The sequence below is a fragment of the Elephantulus edwardii genome, unplaced genomic scaffold, assembly GCF_000299155.1.
Source record: "Elephantulus edwardii isolate Elephantulus edwardi_28Jun2011 unplaced genomic scaffold, EleEdw1.0 scaffold00138, whole genome shotgun sequence".
NCBI classification, from domain to species: Eukaryota; Metazoa; Chordata; class Mammalia; order Macroscelidea; family Macroscelididae; genus Elephantulus; species Elephantulus edwardii.
In genome coordinates this window covers 3,727,152-3,746,416 of record NW_006399888.1, presented here as the reverse complement: position 1 = coordinate 3,746,416, position 19,265 = coordinate 3,727,152, and the positions used below count along the sequence as shown (strand labels likewise).

The following is a 19,265-nucleotide window of genomic DNA, read 5'->3' as shown; positions in this document are numbered from 1 at the left end:
TGCTGCTGATGATCAAGGATTACAGCCTTTGGTATAGATCACATCTCAACATCAAGAAGACAAAGACTCTCTTCACAAGCCCAACAGCCAACATTATGGTAGATGGAGAAAAGATTGAAGCTGTCATCTTGCTTGGATTGACAATCAACAGCCTTGGTACCAGCAGTCAGGAGATCAGGAGACACATTGCATTGGGCAAGTCTGCTATCAGGGACCTCTTCAAAATGCTGAAGGCTTCTCCAAATGCCAAAACGTATCAGTTTGAAGACTGAGGTGTGCTTGATTCGAGCCATGGTCTTCTCAATCACCTGCTATGCTAGATAGTGAAAAAGAATGACAGAAGAAGAGTCGTGGTGCTGAAGAAGAGTGTTGAGTAGCCCATGGGCTGCCAAAAGGACAAGCAGATATGGCTTGGAAAAGGTGTGGCCAAAGTGACCCTTAAAGGAAAAAATGACAAAGCTTCATCTTTCGTACTGTGGAAATATAGCTAGGCGAGGCTGTCCCTTGGAGAGGAAGGATGCTCAGAAGGATGGAGGGTCAGTGAGGGAGAGGAAGACCCCTAACAAGATAGAATGACACAATGACTTCAGCATTGGTGTCTAGTATATCAAGGATGCTGAGGCTGGCACAGGATAGGGCAGGGTTCAGGGTTGACTGTTCATAGGGTCTCTATGAATCATAGTTGATGACACCTAACAGCAATAACAACAGTAAACTACATGAGCAGAGCCCTAGTGGCCTAGTGGTAAGAAGCTCTGCTGCAGTCCCAAAGGCACACAGTTAGAATCCACCAGCTGCTTCACAGAAGGATAAGTAATCTCTCATATGATTAAACTGCCTCTGAAAACGTGCTAGAGGGTCAACAGCAATATAATACATGGAGCTCTGGTGGCTTAGTGGTAAGGAATTGTGCTGCCAATACAAAGGTACATGGTTCAAATCCACCAGGTGCTCTTTGGGGGAAAAGATGGGCATTTTTCTCCCATGTCATTTACAACCTTTGAAAACCCATTACAGGGTCGACTATGAGTCGGTTCCGACTTGACAGTACACAACAACATACACGTAGCTTCTCTGATTCTAACTTCTTCAGTGAGGAGGAAATAATAGGTCTGACATCCATACCTCATGCGTACTTTGAAGAATGCTTGAGATCAGTTTTAGAAAACTTTCTGATTTTATATTGTTGTTCATTGCCTTCGAGTTGAGCACAACTCATAGCAGCCCTATGAACAAAAGGTGAAAGACGTCTTATGCCCCTCTACAGCTATCGATATTTATCAAAGTTCATAGTTTCTGGAGGCCTGTGGTTTTGGAAGTGGATGCCACTCCTGCTTCCAAACCTGTCATAGAATGTTATTGTTGTTATGTGCCATTAAGCCGCTTGCGATGTATAGCGACCCTATGTAGAGTAGCTCTGAACCTTTCCCTGTCCTGAGCCAGTCTCACTAATTCCAACACACCAACCCCCACTGCCCCAATTACTCTATCAATCCATTTCATCCGGGGTCTCCCTCTCCTGCACTGTCCGTCCACCCTTCCAAGCATTATGTCCTTCTCCAAGGACCCATCTTCCTTGGCCACATGCCCAAAATGAGGTGGAGCTTCAAAATCCTAGCCTCCAAGGAGAGACTTGATGTCACCCTCTCCAAGACAAAGCTATTTGATTATAAATTAAGATGCTGAATTTAGGTGAGCTCTGGTGGCCTGGTGGCAGGAAGCTGCACTGCAATCTCAGAGGTACACGGTTCAAATCCACCAGATGCTCTGCTGGAGAAGGAGGAACGGTCTTCTCCTGTATCAGTCAGATCTGATTTGACAGTACACACAAAAGATAATGAAATAAAATTTTAAAAATTAAAAAAAAGATGCTGAATTTAATGTCTGGGGCACTGGGGATCCTGGGAGATCTAAAAGAGAAGAGAATAACTAGGTGTGGGGGTAGTTTTTGTACACAGAACCTACTGACAGGTTCCTGATTTCTGCCTGACATTCCAATCTACTTCTTTATTTTACAGACATCCGCTTTTGTCACCATGCTCTCATCTGGTGACTTTGCTTCTGCATCCTGGGAGCTCGTGGTCCGTGTGGACCATCCAAATGAAGAGGAGCAGCGAGACATCACCCTGAGGGTGTCCGGAGACCTGCATGTCGGGGGAGTGATGCTCAAGTTAGTAGAACAGATCAGTAAGTTACTCTTTCCTTACAGTTTCTCTGTATACAACAACCTCTCCAATGCATCGCCATTGATTCATTGCTCTAAACCCAAGACCCTTTACCACTGAGTGTCTTGGGACTCGCGGTGACCCTCCATTGGGTTTCTGAGATTGTAAATCTTTATGGGAGAAAGCGGTTCCTCTTTCTTCCAGGGAGCAGCTGAAGGATTCAAACCACCAAACTTTGGTTAGCAGCTGACACATGACATGTTGTACCAGCAGAGCTCCTTAACTCAGTGATCTAGGTTGATCCGAGAGCCTCCAAAAGTGGGCAAACCCATCTTTCTTAGAGTGGCCTCTGTCATCTTCCCTGGTGAATGCAGAGCTCACATTGTCTCCAAACCTTGCTTATACTCAATTCTATTTAAGATTCAACCTCGTCAGTGTCCTCTCTTTAAAAAAAAACAAAACAACAACTTGATTGGTTTGTCTTTTTAAATCCTGTAATCAACCATTAAAAAATCCTTAGGGATCTCAGGTCTACTCTACAGAACATACTGGCCAGAACCTAATAGTTTTATTTGAGTAAAACAAACATGTAGAAAAACATGCTTGTCCTAAATATATTCATTGTTATATGCTGTCAATTCAGAACTAATCCACAGCTGACCCTCCAGTGATTTTTCAGAGACAGTAAATCACAGGGGAGGAGATTGCCTGTCCTTCTCTCACAGAGCAGCTGGTGAATTTGAACGGTGTGCCTTTGAGATTACAGTACAGCTTCTTACCACAAGGCCACCAGAGCTGCCAAGTATACAGTTGAATGAACTTCATAGTCACATGACCACCACCCACTTCAGGAAACTGAGCATTACTAGCAACCCCCACCAGGCTCCACTTCTTTCTTTTTTCCCCCCAATAATTATTTTTGTATTAATAAAAGTTTATAGAGACTTTGGATTTCCATTCATTCATTGTTCTGTATATTCCTCCCTGCCAACCCCTCCCCCAAGCTCACTTCTCTCTTTGAAAAGTAAAAAAATAAATAATAATAATAATAAATTTTTTCATTGGACCAAGAAGCAGTTGTCAGAACAGAGCAGGGTAACACTGCATGGTTCAAAATTGGGAAGGGTGTATGCCAGGGATGTGTCTTTTCTCCATACCTTTTCAACCTGTATGCAGAGCAGATTATCCGGGAGGCTGGACTCTATGAAGAGAATTGTGGAGTCAGGATTGGTGGAAGATCTAGTAACAATCTGCGTTATGCAGATGACACAACCCTGCTTGCTGAAACTGAGGAGGACCTCATGCACTTGGCTGCAGAGGGTCATGGACGGCAGCCTCCAATATGGATTGAGGCTCAATGTCAAGAATACAAAGATTCTCACCACTGGATCAATTGACAGCATCAGGATGGATGGTAAAGAGATTGAGATTGTTCACAGCTTTAGTTTGCTCGGCTCCACGGTCAACACCCTTGGCACCAGCAGCCAGGAAATCAAAAAACATATTGTGATGGAAAAATCTGCTGTTAATGACCTCTCTAAAGTACTCAAGAGCAACGGTGTCTCTCTGGAGACTAAGGTGCACCTGATACAGGCCATGGTCTTTGCAAATCACTTGTTATGCATCAGAAAGTTGGACAATGACTAGGGAGGACAGAAGGAGAATGTATGCCTTTGAGCTGTGGTGCTGGAGAAGAGTATTGAATGTACCATGGACTGCCAGGAAAACAAACAGATTCATCCTGGAGAGGGTTAAACCAAGCTACTCCTTGGAGGCAAGGATTCTGGGGCTTCGTCTGACATACTTTGGACATGTTGCCAGGAGGGACGGGTCCTTGGAGAGGGACATCATGCTTGGGAGGGTGTAGGGACAGCGCAGGAGGGGAAGACCCTCTATGAGATGGATTGATTCGGTGACTGGGGTAATCGGGATGGGTGTGTCAGAGGCAGTACAATTGGCACAGAATAGAGCAGGGTTTAGGGCTGTTATACATAGGGTCACTGTGAGTCGCAAATGACTCGACAGCACATAACAACAACAACATAACAGTTGTAGGTTTTTCAAGATGCTTGGAAGACTCTTTCTATTGTGGATTAGGATTTCTAGAGTTCTTCCAAGCTTTTCTCTAATGAAGTTTATAGTCCTTGGTTTTAGTCCTAGGTCCTTGGTCCTCTTTGAGTTGGTTTTTGTGTATATAGTAAGGTGTGGATCTTGCTTGAGTCTTCTTTTATTTTTTTTTTCAGTCAAATTCCCCTTCCTCCTCCAGCTTTATTGAGTAGTTAAAAATTACATTTCTATTTTCTAAGACTTCAGTTCCTTTTTCCATCTGACTTTTTTTTCTTTTTATACTTTTTATTGTTATTTGTGTAGAAGTTTACACAGCAAATTTGACATTTGACAATTTACACATGGTTTTTTTTTATTACACTGAAGGCAGTCCCTACCATAAAACATTACTCTTTCCACTTTTTTTTTCCAATGAAGTGTTCATACCTCTCTAGTGTCTTCACGACACACCCATAGAAGCTTATAGTAAGGATGTCTCTATTCTTTTTTCTTTTATTATTATTGTTTCTATTGTTGTTGTTGTTGTGTTATGTGCCATCGAATCGCTTGCGACTCATAGTGACCCTAAACTGTGCTCTGTCCTGTGCCAATTGCACTGTCTCCGACACACCCATCCTGATTACCCCAGTCACTGAATCAATCTACCTTGTAGACAGCCTTCCCCTCCTGCACTGTCCCTCCACCCTCCCAAGCATGATGTCCCTCTCCAAGGACTAGTGCCTCCTTACAACATGTCCAAAGTATGTTAGACAGAGCGTCAGAATCCTTGCCTCCAGGGAGCCACCCGGTTTAACCCTTTTCAGAATGAATCTGTTTGTTTTCCTAGCAGTCTATGATACCCTCAATACTCTTCTCCAGCACCACAGCTCAAAGGCATCAATTCTCCTTCTATCCTCCTTAGTCATTGTCCAACTCTCTGATGCATAACAAGTGATTGCAAAGACCATGGCCTGTATTAGGTGCACCTTAGTCTCCAGAGAGACACCATTGCTCTTCAGTACTTTAGAGAGGTCCCTAACAGCAGATTTTCCCATGGCAATACGTCTTTCAATTTCCTGGCTACTGGTGCCAAGAGTGTTGACTGTGGAGCCGAGCAAACTGAAGCTGTGAACACGCTCAATCTCTTCGTCATCCATCCTGATGAATATATATATATATATATAGTTAGTTAGTATGCAAAAATAATATCTTGTTTTCTGTGAATATGTATTTCTCTGCAATTCCTGAATAGCTCCAAATTATGCTAATTCTGAGCAGCGATATTTATTCTGGGTTTTAGTCTTTGAAAAAAATGTTCTAAACCTTTGCCATCACCATGTGTACATCCAGCATCAACTCTGGGATGAAGATGTTCCTGCTTAGACTTTTATTTTGGTTTCTCTCTCCGTAGTCATTAGTGTGCATGTTTGTCTTAATTTACTCCCACTCAGCTGTATGTTTTATGTAGGGACTGATAACAGATGTTACTTGATGTCACTTAATAGCTACTGAGGTCAGACAATCCAAGGCCACCATTGTGCTAAAATTAAAGTTACTTACAGAAGTTCATAAATTTCCAAATTGTTTTTATGTCCTACATGGAAACATTTCAAGAAACCCAGAGTGGGCGTACAGGTCTGACTCAACTCTTCCAACTTGCTCAACCCTATTCACCAGTGGCACGGAAAGGGGGTTCTTTAACAAAGCATAGTACATAACACCTCTACCAAACTAAACATAAGCTCTTTTTCTTATGTAGTTAAATGTAGAAAGCTGGGGATTTTTCCACCCCTTTCCTCCTTTTATACAGCATATAAAGCTCACTGGCCTGGGAGTAGCCTCTATCTGCCAACCTTTGGCCAGTGAAGAGTATTCAGAGAAAAGAATAAAACCATCAGTCAGGAAAAGGAAGGGACGGCAAAGGAGAATAATGAAGATGTAGCCTCAATTGTGCATCCCGTGCAAGGGGCCCTGACTCTCCACAGCGGTAACAGTTGACTTCACTGGTCTTGCTGCAGTTGATGGCGACATGACCAGTTTCACCACGCTTGTAACACTTCTCTTTGGTGCAGTCTTTTTGAATGTGTCCAAATTCTCCACAAGAATAGCACTTCTGCGCATCAGCATGGTCCCAGTCACGAGCCAGAGGGCCTGATTTGCCACAGTTGGAGCAGCACTACTCTCGCTCTCTCTTGGGCTCCTTGCAGTCCTTGGCATTGTGACCCCCTTTACCGCAGTTATAGCAGGCATCCTCCCTGATGATCACAATCCTTAGAAGGCTCACCACAGCGGCAACAGATGTCTGGAAGAGATGAGGAAACAAACTGGAAACCTCTATTGGCGGTAAAACCACCTCTGCCACGGCTTCTCATTCCACAACCCCGGCCTCCTCCAGCAGGGCATTCCCAGGCCCAGTGGCCAGACTGCCCACACTTAAAGCACTCATTGCTACTCATGGCTGTAGTTAGGTCTTCTCCATCGCCTTGGGGAGCCCAGAGAGACAAAGAATAGGACGCAGTCCAGGGGAAGGCAGCTCACAAGACAGCGGCTGTTATCTTCAGGGTCACTACCTGCGCCACATAAGCGTCTGCACCCTTGCTTGAGTTTTCTACAGAGAGTTTTCCAATTTTGCCAACACCCTTTGTTTAAAAGGCTGCCATTTCCCCACTTAACTGATTTCATCTCCTGGTCAAAAATCAATTGACCATAGGTAGTTGGGCTGATTCCTGGATTCTCAATTTTATTCCATTAATCTGTGTGTCTGTCATTGTACCAGTACCACACTGTCTTTTTTCCCCCCATAATCAAAACTTTATTGAAAAAACTGACACCAAAAGAAGTGACACATACTTTACCAAAAACTGAAATGTTATTATATGATCATGATGGATTAACCAGAATTACTGATTGGTAAGGCTTTCTGTGACCGAAGAGAAATTCAGGAAGTCATAGAGAGCATTAGTGTTGTTTTCTTCTGAATGAACAACCTTCTGTGAGTCTGGCTTTTCCCCCTGTGGGCTGACACAACACTGTTGAACAACCTACACAAAGAACCACTGTCTGAGCATGGCTGAAAATTGTGATAATCTTGTAGCAACCTGGACATTTTACATCCATAAAATAAGAATTTGGGCTCTGAACCAGCTGTTTCTTTTTGTGCTTTTTCTTCTCATCCTCCATAGAATGATATAGTAAATCTCTTGCCAAAGGCATGTTGACGCTTTTCTCAAGCCCACCTCTACGAGCACAAAGACGAAACCCAAACTTACCACGCTGTCTTGACCACTATGGCAGTGTAGTAGGATTTGAAATCAGAGAGTGAAATGCCTCCTACCTTGTTTCTCTTTTTAAAGAATGCTTTGCTTATTTGAGGCCTCTTTCCTCTCCAAATGCAGTTGCATATTGCCTTTTCCATCTTGTTGAAGAAAGGAATTGGTATTTGTATTGGGATTGCATTGAGTGTGTATATTGCCTTTGGTAGTAGTGTCATTTTCATAATATTTAGTCTTCCTGTCCATGAGCAAGGGATATTCTTCCACTTCTCCAGGTCCCTTTTTGTTTCTTATAGTAATATCTTGTCATTTTCTTTGACTAGATCCTTTATGCTTCTGGTTAGATTTACTCCCAAGTATTTAATCTTGTGATTAGCTTGTGAAGGGTATTATTTTTTTCTTAGCTCCAGCACTGTATTCTCTTTGTCACTGTAAAGAAATCCAATTGATTTTTGTATGTTGATCTTGTATCCTACCACTTTGCTGAATTGGTCAACTATGTCCAGTAGGTTTCTTGCTGAGTCTTTAGGGTTTTCTAAGTATATTATCATATCATTTGCATATAGAGATCATTTACCTCCTCTTTACCAATTTGGATACCTCTTATTTCCTTCTCTTGTCTTATGGCTATCACTAAGACTTCCAATACAATATTAAATAGGAGAGATGATAGTGGGCATCCTTGCCTAGTTCCTATTCTCAAAAGGAATCAAGCTTCACTTCTGGCCCCTCCCAGTCATCTGCCAGTAACCACTGTCCTGCCTTCCAGCACTGTGAAACTCCTTTTGGTTTTGAATTTAATTTTCATTCAACGTTATATTTGTGAGATTTATGCATGTTGTTGTGAATAGTTTGGGTTTGTTTCTTTTCATGAGTATATGATGTTCCATTGTATAAATAGGCCACAATATATCCATTTGCCTACTGAGGCCTTCTCCATGTTAGCTTTAGTTTGTTATGATCCCTATTGTCTTCTCAATCACTTGCTGTACATCTGAGGGCTGGACAATGAATAAGCATGACAGAAGAAGAATTAATGCCATTGAGGTGTAGTGTTGGAGAGGAGCACTCAACAATCCATGGATTTCTGAAAGAACAAACAGATGTCTAAGAAAAAATGCTGCCAGTGTGCTGCTTAGAGGCCAGGATAGTGGACTTTGTCTCATATATTTTGAGCATGTTGCTAGGAGAGGCTAGTCCTTGAAAAGGTAGAGGGGTCAGCGAAAGAGCGGAAGACTTTCAATGAGATGGTTTGACACAGTGACTGCAGCAACAGGCTCAAGTGTGACAGAGATGGTGAGGATGGCGCAGGATAGAAAAGGGTTCAGATCTGTTCTTGACAGTGTTGGGATGAGTCAAACCTGACTCGACAACACCTAACATCAACAACTGATACCTATCTAGTTTCCTTTTTGGAAGCTAATACGTATAAGAATGCTATATAGTACGGGTTTTTGGTGAACGTGCATACAGGTTCATGTCTGATATCTACCTATTAAGACTGGTTTTTATAGTGATAGTATTGATTCAACCTTCTGGCTTAATGAGTAAAAGGCTGTGCAGCCAACACAAAGGCAAACAGTTCAAATCCATCGACTGTTCCATGAAAGAAAGATGAGCAGTCTCTTCCAGTGCCAGTGACTGGGTTTGAACCAGCAGCCTTCAGGTTAGTAGTCAAGTACAAACCATCTGTGCTTCACAAGGACCTTACAGGATCACACAGAGATGACAGTAATTCTCAGAGGCAACAGTATTATGGAAAGTAGGGAAGATCTATTAATTTTTTTAGACTATGTCTTTGTTATCACATGTTATGCATCAGAGAGTTGGACAATGACTAAGGAGGATAGAAGGAGAATTGATGCCTTTGAGCTGTGGTGCTGGAGAAGAGTATTGAGAATACCATGGACTGCTAAGAAAACAAACAGATTTATCCTGGAGAGGGTTAAACCGGGTGGCTCCTTGGAGGCAAGGATTCTGAGGCTCCGTCTAACATACTTTGGACATGTTGTAAGAAGAGACCGGTCTTTGGAGAAGGACATCATGCTTGGGAGGGTGGAGGGACAGTGCAGGAGGGGAGGGCCCTCTATGAGGTGGATTGATTCAGTGGCTGGGGTAATCGGGATGGGAGTGTCAGAGACAGTGCGATTTGCACAGGATAGAGTGGAGTTTAGGGCTGTTGTATATAGGGTCGCTACGAGAAGCAAGCGACTTGGTGGCACATAACAACAACAACAACAGGTTGTCAAATGATCTAATGAAGAGTCTGCAACATCTGTAGGAGATGCTTTGCCTGTGGCTGATTTAGGTTAGTAGTTTAATGTCCTCCCCAAGTCAGAATCTTTTTTCTCTATTTGACAGGAGATCATTTCTTTCTTTTTTTTTTTAATAAGAAAAAATTGTATTTAGGGTTAGCCATCTGGGATAAGTTTAGATGATCTCAATTTTGTTGGCAACATTCAAATCATCATAGTCAGAAGCAAGTCATACAGAGGCCCTCTTCCCTCCATCAGGCCTAATCAAGGTGTCGACCTTGGCCACATCAGTGTCATAGAACTTCTCTACAGCTTGTTTGATTTGGTGCTTGTTGGCCTTGACATCCACAGTGAACACAAGTGTGTTGTTATTTTGTCTTCTTCATGGCTGACTCAGTGGTCAGGGGAAATTTGATGATGGCATAGTGGTCAAGCCTGTTTCTCCTGGGGGCGCTCCTCCAGGGGATATTTTTGCTGCCCTCAGAGTCTCAGTGTCTTGGGCCAATGGAAGTTGGGTGATGTATGAATCTTCTATTTTTTTGTGGCTGTGGATGCCCTTCAGAACTGCCTTCTTGGCCTTTAATGCCTTTGTTTTGGCTTCAGTTTTGGGAAGGGCAGGGGTTTCTTCTTCACTTTTAACACCATCTTCCTAGAAAAGGCAACAGGAGATAATGTGTACCTGTCAGTCTGCTAAGTGAATAATACTGGTAGCTTTCTTAGTTCTTAGCAAATGTAGGCATTATTTTCTCTTTCCTCCTCCCCTTTGGACATCTGGCAGGGGCATCCAGGGACTATTTCTAGATACCTGCTAAAGGCAACCAGAAGTCAAGACTTCATTACAATAATCTGTCATGTGGGCACCTTCTAGGTTAAGAGTAATTCCTGCTTCTTAATCTGGTGCTGAATTCATAGGTGTTTGCTTTCTGGTTACTTGTTAAACTATACAAATAAGTTGTGTGTACTTTTCTACAACATATCACACACTTGCGCACACACAAAAAAATTAGTTGGAAAAAAGTCTGTAATGTGTTTAAAAGACAGACGTATGTATTAGTCACCAAAATATTGCCATGTTCATGATGACTAAAAGGTAGCCCTTTTGGAGTCCCCTTTTGGCAAATTACTTAAATTCCCCAAGCCTTGGATTCTTTCCAATGGTGTTGAAAATTCAGGCAACAGTGAGGAATGGAAAACAGACAGGAAAGACCAACTCCCCCCCATCCCCCATCTTGCAATCACACTCTGCCACAGCCCTCTCCGCAGAGTCTAACAGGGAGCCCCTGACAGGGCAGGAATGTGGTTTTCAGGGCCCCAGGCGGCCCCAGGATAACAGAGCAGGATACAGAATGGTAGGTTTGATGCTAAAGCCAGTTGCCATTGCGCTGACTTAGCCATTCCATACGTGTCAGAGTACAGCTATGCTCTGAAGTTTTCAATGAGCGAGTCTTCTTCATAAGCAGATGCCCAGGTCTGTCTTCCACAGCTGTTGTTGTTGTGTGCCGCTGAGTCACTTGCGACTCACAGCGACCCTATGTACAACAGCCCTAAACCCTACTCTATCCCTTGCCAATCTTGTTGTCTCTACCACGCCTATCCCCATTACCCCAGTGACTGAATCAATCCTTCTCATCAACGGCCTTCCTCTCCTGCGCTGTCCCTCCACCCTTCCAAGCATAATGTCCCTCTCCAAGGACTGATCCCTCCTTGCAATATGTCCAAAGTATGTCAGATGGAGCTTCAGAATCCTTGCCTCCAAGGAGCAGCCTGGCTTCCTCCTCCCCAGGATGAACCTGTTTGTTCTCCTAGCAGTCCAGGGTATATTCAATACTCTTCTGCAGCACCACAGCTCAAAGGCATCAATTCTCCTTCTATCATCCCTAGTCACTGTCCAGCTCTCTGATGCATAGCAAGTAATTGTAAAGAACATGACCTGTATCAGGTGCACCTTAGTCTCCAGACTGGCATTGTTGCTCCTCAGTACCTTGGAGGTGATGGATTCAAACCTCCATCCTTCCAGTCAGCATCTGAGCATGGTGGCTGTTTTCACCATCCAGGGGAACCTAAGAAAGTGTGGTCTCATCTTATTGGTAGAGATTGTTGTTGCTGTTGCTGTTGCTGTTGTTGTTGTTGTGTACTATCAAGCTGGACTTCTAGCCGAGTTTCAGGGGTAGTAAATGACACAGGAGAAAATTGCCCATCTTTGTTCCTTGGAGCAGCTAGTGGCTTTTAACTACCTGTCTTTGGGTTGGCAACACAACTTCTTACCCATCAGGCCCCCAGAGCTACTGGTAGAGTAGTAATGGGAAAATACAATTTCTATCTTGTTCTCATGTGGCAGAAATGGAAAATTACAGATAAGCTTGGTTGTTTTTTTTTTCTCCAGTCTCCTGGCCCTCACAATCTTAAAGGATTTAGTGAGCCCAACCTAATAGAGCAGGTCTGTAAGCTGACTGAAGGGAACCACCCACATCTATCAGAGGACGGTGACCCTGTTACTGATATGAACAGACTGGTGAGGAGGAGGGTGGTGAGGGTTTGCCAGGAGCTGGACAGAGACTCTTTCTCTGGAGCCTAAGTCCTTCCTATTAATATTTTTCTGGGTCAAAAACAAGGGCTCTGCCAAAGGGGATCTTAATAAAAATACTTCCAATTTCTCTTTCTTTTTTTTCTATTTTTAATTTTATTATTTTGTTTGTGTGTACCATCAAATCGGATCTGACTGGTACAGGAGAAGACTGTCCCTCCTTCTCTGGCAGACCATCTGGTGGATTCGAACTGCGTATCTCTGGAATTGCAGTGCAGCTTCTTGCCACTAGGCCACCAGAGCTCCAATTTCTGTTTCTTATAAGATGTTTAGGGAGCTCTGGTGGCTCTAGGGACAAGAAGCTGTGCTGCAATTCCAGAGGCGCGCAGTTCGAGGCAACCAGCTGCTCTACGGGAGAAGAATGGGAAATCTCCGTCCATGCTATTAACTGCCTCTGAAAACGCACCGGAGCATCAGCTATGGGTCGATTCTGGTTCTACGGTACACAAGAACAACAATACTATGTTTACACATAGAAAACCTAATTGTTTCTAACAGAGATTTCAGCAAAATGAGATATGGCTGAGCCTTCTCTTTCTCCCTTTGTTCACCCCTCCTTCTCCTTCCATTCCCAAAAGCAACATCATCAGGTGTTGATTGAATGACCACCAGGTAACAACACTGTGTTATCACTGTGGTGGGTACGGAATTCTATGACAGAGGTCCATGAAATGAAACCAAAGCCTAACTGGGGAGATAAGAATAATGTGATTTAAAGAAGACAGGTAAATAATATACAAATGACAAATAATACTGGACAGGTTTCTGAAGAGCTTCTCCACTAAGACAGATCAGAAAGGAAGTCCTAGCTATCTGCTTCCAAAATCAGTCATCAAAACCCTAAAATCATGCAATCTGAGACCTGTGCTTTTGGGGTTGCCCCGAGTCAGAGTTGACTCAATGGCTGATAACAACAATGAACATCATTAGTGAAAAACCCATGGGAGAAACAAGTGGCTCGGCCACACCTTGATGCTGAGTCCAGGCTGGCACTCTGGGTAGAAGGAAGAACGCGAACAGATAGAATTGAATTGCATTTGTACAGATAACCTTGAAAACTGCTTGTTGCAGAAGGTACTGGAGAGCCACAGAGAGTTCTTCATTAGAAAAATGTCACAGAAGTGGTGTCTAAGTAACACTTGAAGAAAAACTAACTAGTTTAGAAATCTTTGTTATAATCAAGGTGTAAACTGGAGTCAGCCTATTTGTGAAACAAAATCAGCTGTGAAACTGGCGTTTAATGAGACTTCCTGGCGTCTGGAGATAAAGAAGAGAAAGAGGCAACACTGATAACCTTTAAAGACGAGGCAGAGATTGGACAGTGACTCCAACACTGACAAAAGGGAAAGGTTCAACATTGAAGGAAGGGATAGATTCAGTGTTGACGCTAATGTTAAGTTGGAGAAAGTATTTTACTCTGATTTCAAGGTAGCCACTTTTGGGAACTGGGTGATACTGAGAAGAGACTTAAAGGCTTTACTGTGATGAATGAAACATCACCTTTTCTATTTCGTGTGGACTTTCATTGAGGATTCTTTATATTCTCTGGTAACTCAGTGGTATAAGGATGTGTTTCTTTTTTTTTATTTTGTTTTTGTTTTTTGTTTTTTAAGGCTATGTTTCTATGGGAGAAATAACCATGATAAACAAAGCCAAGTCTCTATATCCTTCTCAAAAAAATGACTGACCACAGAAACTCTAAAGGGTCATCAGGATGAGAACTACAGAGTTTATTCATGAACAATTTTTGTTTATATAATAGTTTATATAAGCAGGAGTACTGGAGGTCCTATGGACTGCCAAAAGAGCAAACATAGATACTTTGGAGAAGATGCAACCAAATTGCCCCTTGGAGTCAAGAATGAAGAAGCTTCACCTCTTATACACACTGGCCATGTTGCTAGGAAAGGCTATTCCTCGAAGAGGGACGTCATGCTTGGAAAGAAGAGGAAGGGCAAACGAGAGGAAGACCCTCAACCAGGTGAATTGACACAGTGACTGCGCAATGGGCACGTGTGTGTCAGAGATTGTGAGGATGGCACAGGATAGGACAGGGTTCAGATCTGCTGTTCATGGGGTCACCATGAGTGACTTGATGACTCCTAGCAACAACATATTTAGTTACATATCTCAAAAAACTCAAGCTCTTTGTTGTCAAGCCAGAGCCAAGTTAGAGCTTTCCCTGCAGCAAGGTTTTGGAAGCTGTAAACCACTCGGAAGGAGATTGTCTATCTTTGTCCTTTGGAGCCACTAGTGTATTTGAACTGGCTGTCTTTGGGTTAGCAGTGCAACTTCTTACCGCTTCATCACCAGAGTGAATATATATGTCTTTCTATATTTCTGAAGCTTCTATTCACTCTAAATAATGGTTAGGATTAATTCGTTTTCTACCTGTTTTACGTTAGAGACTTTGGGAAAAAGTCAATTGTTGAGTCTTGGATTGTAAAAGACATCCATAGTGGTTCAATTGATTACTTAGCTCAACTATTAACGGAAAGGTTGGGTGCTAGTCCACTCGGGAACAATTCTGATGAAAGGCTTAGTCCTACTTCTGGAAAAAATTAGCTATTATAACTCTATGAAATATGGCACCATTAATACATAATACACAAGGACAACCCCCTGATAACAAAAACCCAAGAAATTAAGAAAACAGAGATTTAGACGACAACAACAACAACCAAAAAAAAAAAAAAAGCAACTTTGGACCACAGAACACTAAGCAGAGAGGTGAAGAAACAGAATAAACACTGATTGTGAGGAGAAGCAGAGAAGCAGGACCAGACCAGCCAGAAAACAGATTTGTGAGTTGATGGCGACTTGCCCGCTGGCACACAGCTCTATTACTGTTTTAAGGATCGCACAGAACAATGATGCAGAGTGAGGCACTCAGGAAAGAAACTTCCAAGAGAGTACAGTTGTTGGCAGAGAGTAAGTGCAACCAACACCAGAATGAAACGGCCAGATGGCGAGGACAGCCAGGGACAGAACAGGCCTTGAGGAGAAGCTAGGAGGGGTATAGATCTGTAAATAGAGAACTACAAGGAAGTGCATCTAGAGCTAGTGAAACAGACTCACGTATCTGAGCCTCAATGGAGAAAGTGTAGGCAGGGCACACGTAATCATGGGCAGTAAAGAGGTTGTCTAGTCCACAGGAGCTGGGCTGCCAGCTCAAAGGCCATGCGGTTCAAAGCTGCTAGAGGCGTTCCAAGGGAGAAAGATGAGCAATCTCTTCCATGCAGTTTACAGCCTCAGAAACCCACTGGAGGGTTAGCGATGAGTCAGTGCCACCTTGACAACAATGAGAAAGAGGAAAAGAGGAGGAACAGAGGGGCGAGTCAGAGCTCCAGTGAGTGCAAAGGGGATGTGGTCACACACTCGTGGACTCAGGATGTAGTCTGTGTGTCTCCCACTCCCCTGACCTGGAGAACAGCTGCCACCCCACAGTGCCACAGGCAAGTCCATTTGCCTCCTCCCCACCCCTGACCTGACAGTCAGCAGTGACTGTCCTCCTGTGAACCCACTAACCACCTCCCTAACCAGGCTAGGTGGAAGGACACGCCTGTACCACGCTAGCTCACCATCTACTGCCACCAGCTGGCCCATCAGGTGGGAGAGAGAGAGCTCCCTCTGCACATCCCTAACTGCTGGCTCAGAGAAGAGGTGGGAGTGCATAATTCACTCACTCGCATGCAAACCACGCACCAGCCCAGCAAGGAGAGAGAACTCGATTCACCTCCCTGCTCATCCACTATGCTCAACACACCTACTGTCCCACCTATTCACTGAGTGGCAGCATCCACACCTGCACCGTTGACTGGTTACAGATGGTGGACAACACGTGGTCAGTCATTACGCATAACCATCATAGAGAGACCCAAGATTGCACTGGCAGCCACCAGCTCACCTACCCAGACACATGTGGAGAGAATGCCAGGGCTTTCAGATTAGCAGCCAGCCAGCACAGTATGCCCACCTCAGCCACTTGGAAAAAGAAAAACAAACCAAATAAATGAAGACAGAGCAAACAAATACATAACCAATAAATAAGATAATGCCCATAAACAACAGGCAATATTAAATTATGCAGAGAAGCAGGCAAAGATGACTCAAGCAAGGAAGGAACCAAGATAAAGAACCAGAAAACCTACTGAAGGAGAAACAATAACAGAACTATCTGACCAGAAATTCAAAGGACTTGTTGACTAAGTTGTATCTTTCACAAGGATCAGTACAAGAATAGTTCTTATAAAGCAGAGTTTAAGAATATACCAATGCAAAAAAAAAAAAAGAATATACCAATGCGGTTCAAGCCCACCCAGGGACGAAAAAAAAAAAAAAGAATATACCAATGCCTAACTTCTCCAAACTGCCACATCAGCCTCTATTATCACTGAGATCAAATATTCATCCTCTCCTCATACTCTCCTCAGCCTTCTCACTCCTGTCTGTGTCTTTGGGTTCTGTAGTTAGTTGTAAGATCCCACAGGAACTCAAAACCATCATGGAAATGGCTCCCTTGGTAATGGTGTAGGCCAATGTGTGTTGTTGCTGAGGCTGGTAAACAATAAAGCATTGGCAATAGATAACTCAATGGAAAGACACAGAAATAAAATTGAAGTAATAGAAGACAGAATCAGAGAAAAGAGGACCAATTCCTTCATACTGACTTGTTTGAGGAACAATCAGAAAAATGCCAGAAACCTGAGAGTTACATGGGAAACTGTAAAGACACCAAACCATGAATGATTGACTTCCCAAATCTGAGAGGGAGAGAAAGAAACCAAGCACAGAGACAATTTTTTTTCAACTTCCTAATGTCAGGAAAGAAGAGAATATCTCCATCCAAGAAGTTCAACAAACCCCATACAGGACAGAAGCCAACCAAAAATCACCAAGACATAAAATAATCATCATAGTTTCTAACATTAAAAAAAAAGAACTTTGAGTTTATTATGTTTAATTTGTTTTATTTGTTTGTGTATAAAGGATGCTCATCTAGATGATAACATAACTGTGATAAAAAGAAAAGGGGGGAATATGAGAAGCCAATCCTAAATATTTGTAATGAACTGAATGCTATTTAAATAAAATCATAATAGTAATAATAATAATAACAATAAAACTCTAAGAGCAGCTTAGGAAAAATTTAATTATTACTGTTGTTGTTGTTTGGTGCCATTGAGTTGAGTACAACTCATAGAAGCTTTAAGAACGACAGATCAGAATCCTCTTCTATGCTGCGCCTTCCTCGTCCTCTCTGACACACTGGAAGCCTTGCTGCAGTCACAGTGTCATTCCATCTCATGTGAAGACTTCCTCACTTTTGCTGACCCTCCACCTTCCCTAGCATGATCTCCCTTTCCAAAGAGTAGCCTCTCCTAGCAATTTGCCCGTATTATGTGTGATGAATCTTCACCATCCTTGGTTCTAAGAAGCACTCTGGTACTACCTTTGCCAAGGCATATCTGTTTGTTCTCTTGGCAGTCTTCAGAGAGAGTATTCAGTACTTTCCTTCAGCACCAAAACACAACACCACAACTCTTTTGACATCTTTGTTCATTGTCCAGTTTTCAGATGGATAGCAAGTGATTGAGAAGACTATGGCCTGAATCAGGCACACTTTAATCCTCAAACTGGCATCATTACTTTCCATTACTTTGGAGAAATCCCTGACAGCAGACTTTCTCAATGCAATACATCTTTTGATTTTTTCACTGCTAGTACCAAGGGGTTGATTTTGGGTCCAATTAAGTTGAAGTTATTGACAGTTTCAGTCTTTTCTGTCATGATGTTGCCTACCAGCTAGGTGAGGTATTGTTGTTTTGGTTTTATTTTTCATCATTATTGAGGTTTATTAGGGAATTTAACCCTTCTGTAGCATGTTTACAGGCCCTTCAGCCTTCAGTCTTCTGATTTCAGACCAGTGTTGTAAGCTCTCTTTTGTTGCCGTATACCACTGAGTCAGAACCAACCCACAGCTGACCCTCCAGCAGGTTTTCAGAGACAGTTAATCACACAGAAGGAGATTGCCCATCTTTGCCCCATTTGGAGGATTTGAACTGCATGTCTTCAGAATTGCAGCGCAGCCTCTTAGCATTAGGCCACCAGAGCTCAATCAATTATGGCATTCCCTTCCACCTCCCAGTTCTCCAGCAAGTTTGTGCAAGGTCCCCTGGTTCTGGATCTGTAGGAGAACAGCTCTAGGTCAGCTCTGCCTCACGTCAGGTCCCTGTTTTCCTGCTGTCCCTGCTGCTGCCCTCCTATTGATCTCACTGGCAACAAAAGAATCCCTGGTCCCAAAGAGTGTGCACTACGTTCTCTCCTTCTTCTTTGCTGCTGCTCAAGCTCTCTCCAGTGGTGACTTTTTTTTTCTTCTTGATGTTGAAAAGTAATCCATATTGAAGGCTATAGACTTTGACTTTCTGCAGCAAACATTTCAAGTCCTCCTCACTTTCAGCAAGCAAAGTTGTGTCATCTTCGTAATTCCCATTTGTCATGGAGTTTCTCAGCACAGGGTTCTGGGTCCAAAGGGTTTGTTTCCCTTTTGGTCCTCTTTCTTTGTGATAACTGAAGTCCCACCCTATCCCAGGCACTTTCTTCTCATTTTATCTTTTGTGAAATAAAAGATTTACAGACCATACTTTAGAGAAACTGCTTCTTCATCAGAACTAAATAAGGATGTTACATCCCAGCTTAATACCTTTATAACTTAATACTTTTATACCTAGGGATCATTACCTAACCATTCTTAATTCTGCTTAATTAACATCATAAAGCCAGTCGTTAGCACTGAGTGGGTTCCCACTGATAGTAACCCTTCATCAGGAAACTCTATGAACTTGGATAAATAGATAGTTGTAGAGGGGTTTCAGGCCTTTTGTTCATAGGGTCGCTATGAGTCATGATTGACATGAAGGCAATCAACAACAACAACAAATAG

At 42.9% G+C, this 19,265-nt stretch overlaps 1 protein-coding gene and 1 pseudogene across 1 annotated transcript in view; one reads left to right on the top strand and one right to left on the bottom strand.

Annotated features, from left to right (window-relative positions):
* The first annotated feature begins 2,024 nt into the window (after window positions 1-2,024).
* The window catches only part of FERMT1 (fermitin family member 1), a 54,685-nt gene continuing 37,444 nt past the window's right edge, over window positions 2,025-19,265 (top strand). Inside the window, exon 1 of the mRNA XM_006894236.1 lies at window positions 2,025-2,187. Coding sequence (XP_006894298.1) covers window positions 2,037-2,187 — 151 coding nt within the window. The 5' untranslated portion in view covers window positions 2,025-2,036. The remainder of the gene's footprint in view (window positions 2,188-19,265) is intronic.
* LOC102859734 lies at window positions 6,110-6,667 on the bottom strand (annotated as a pseudogene).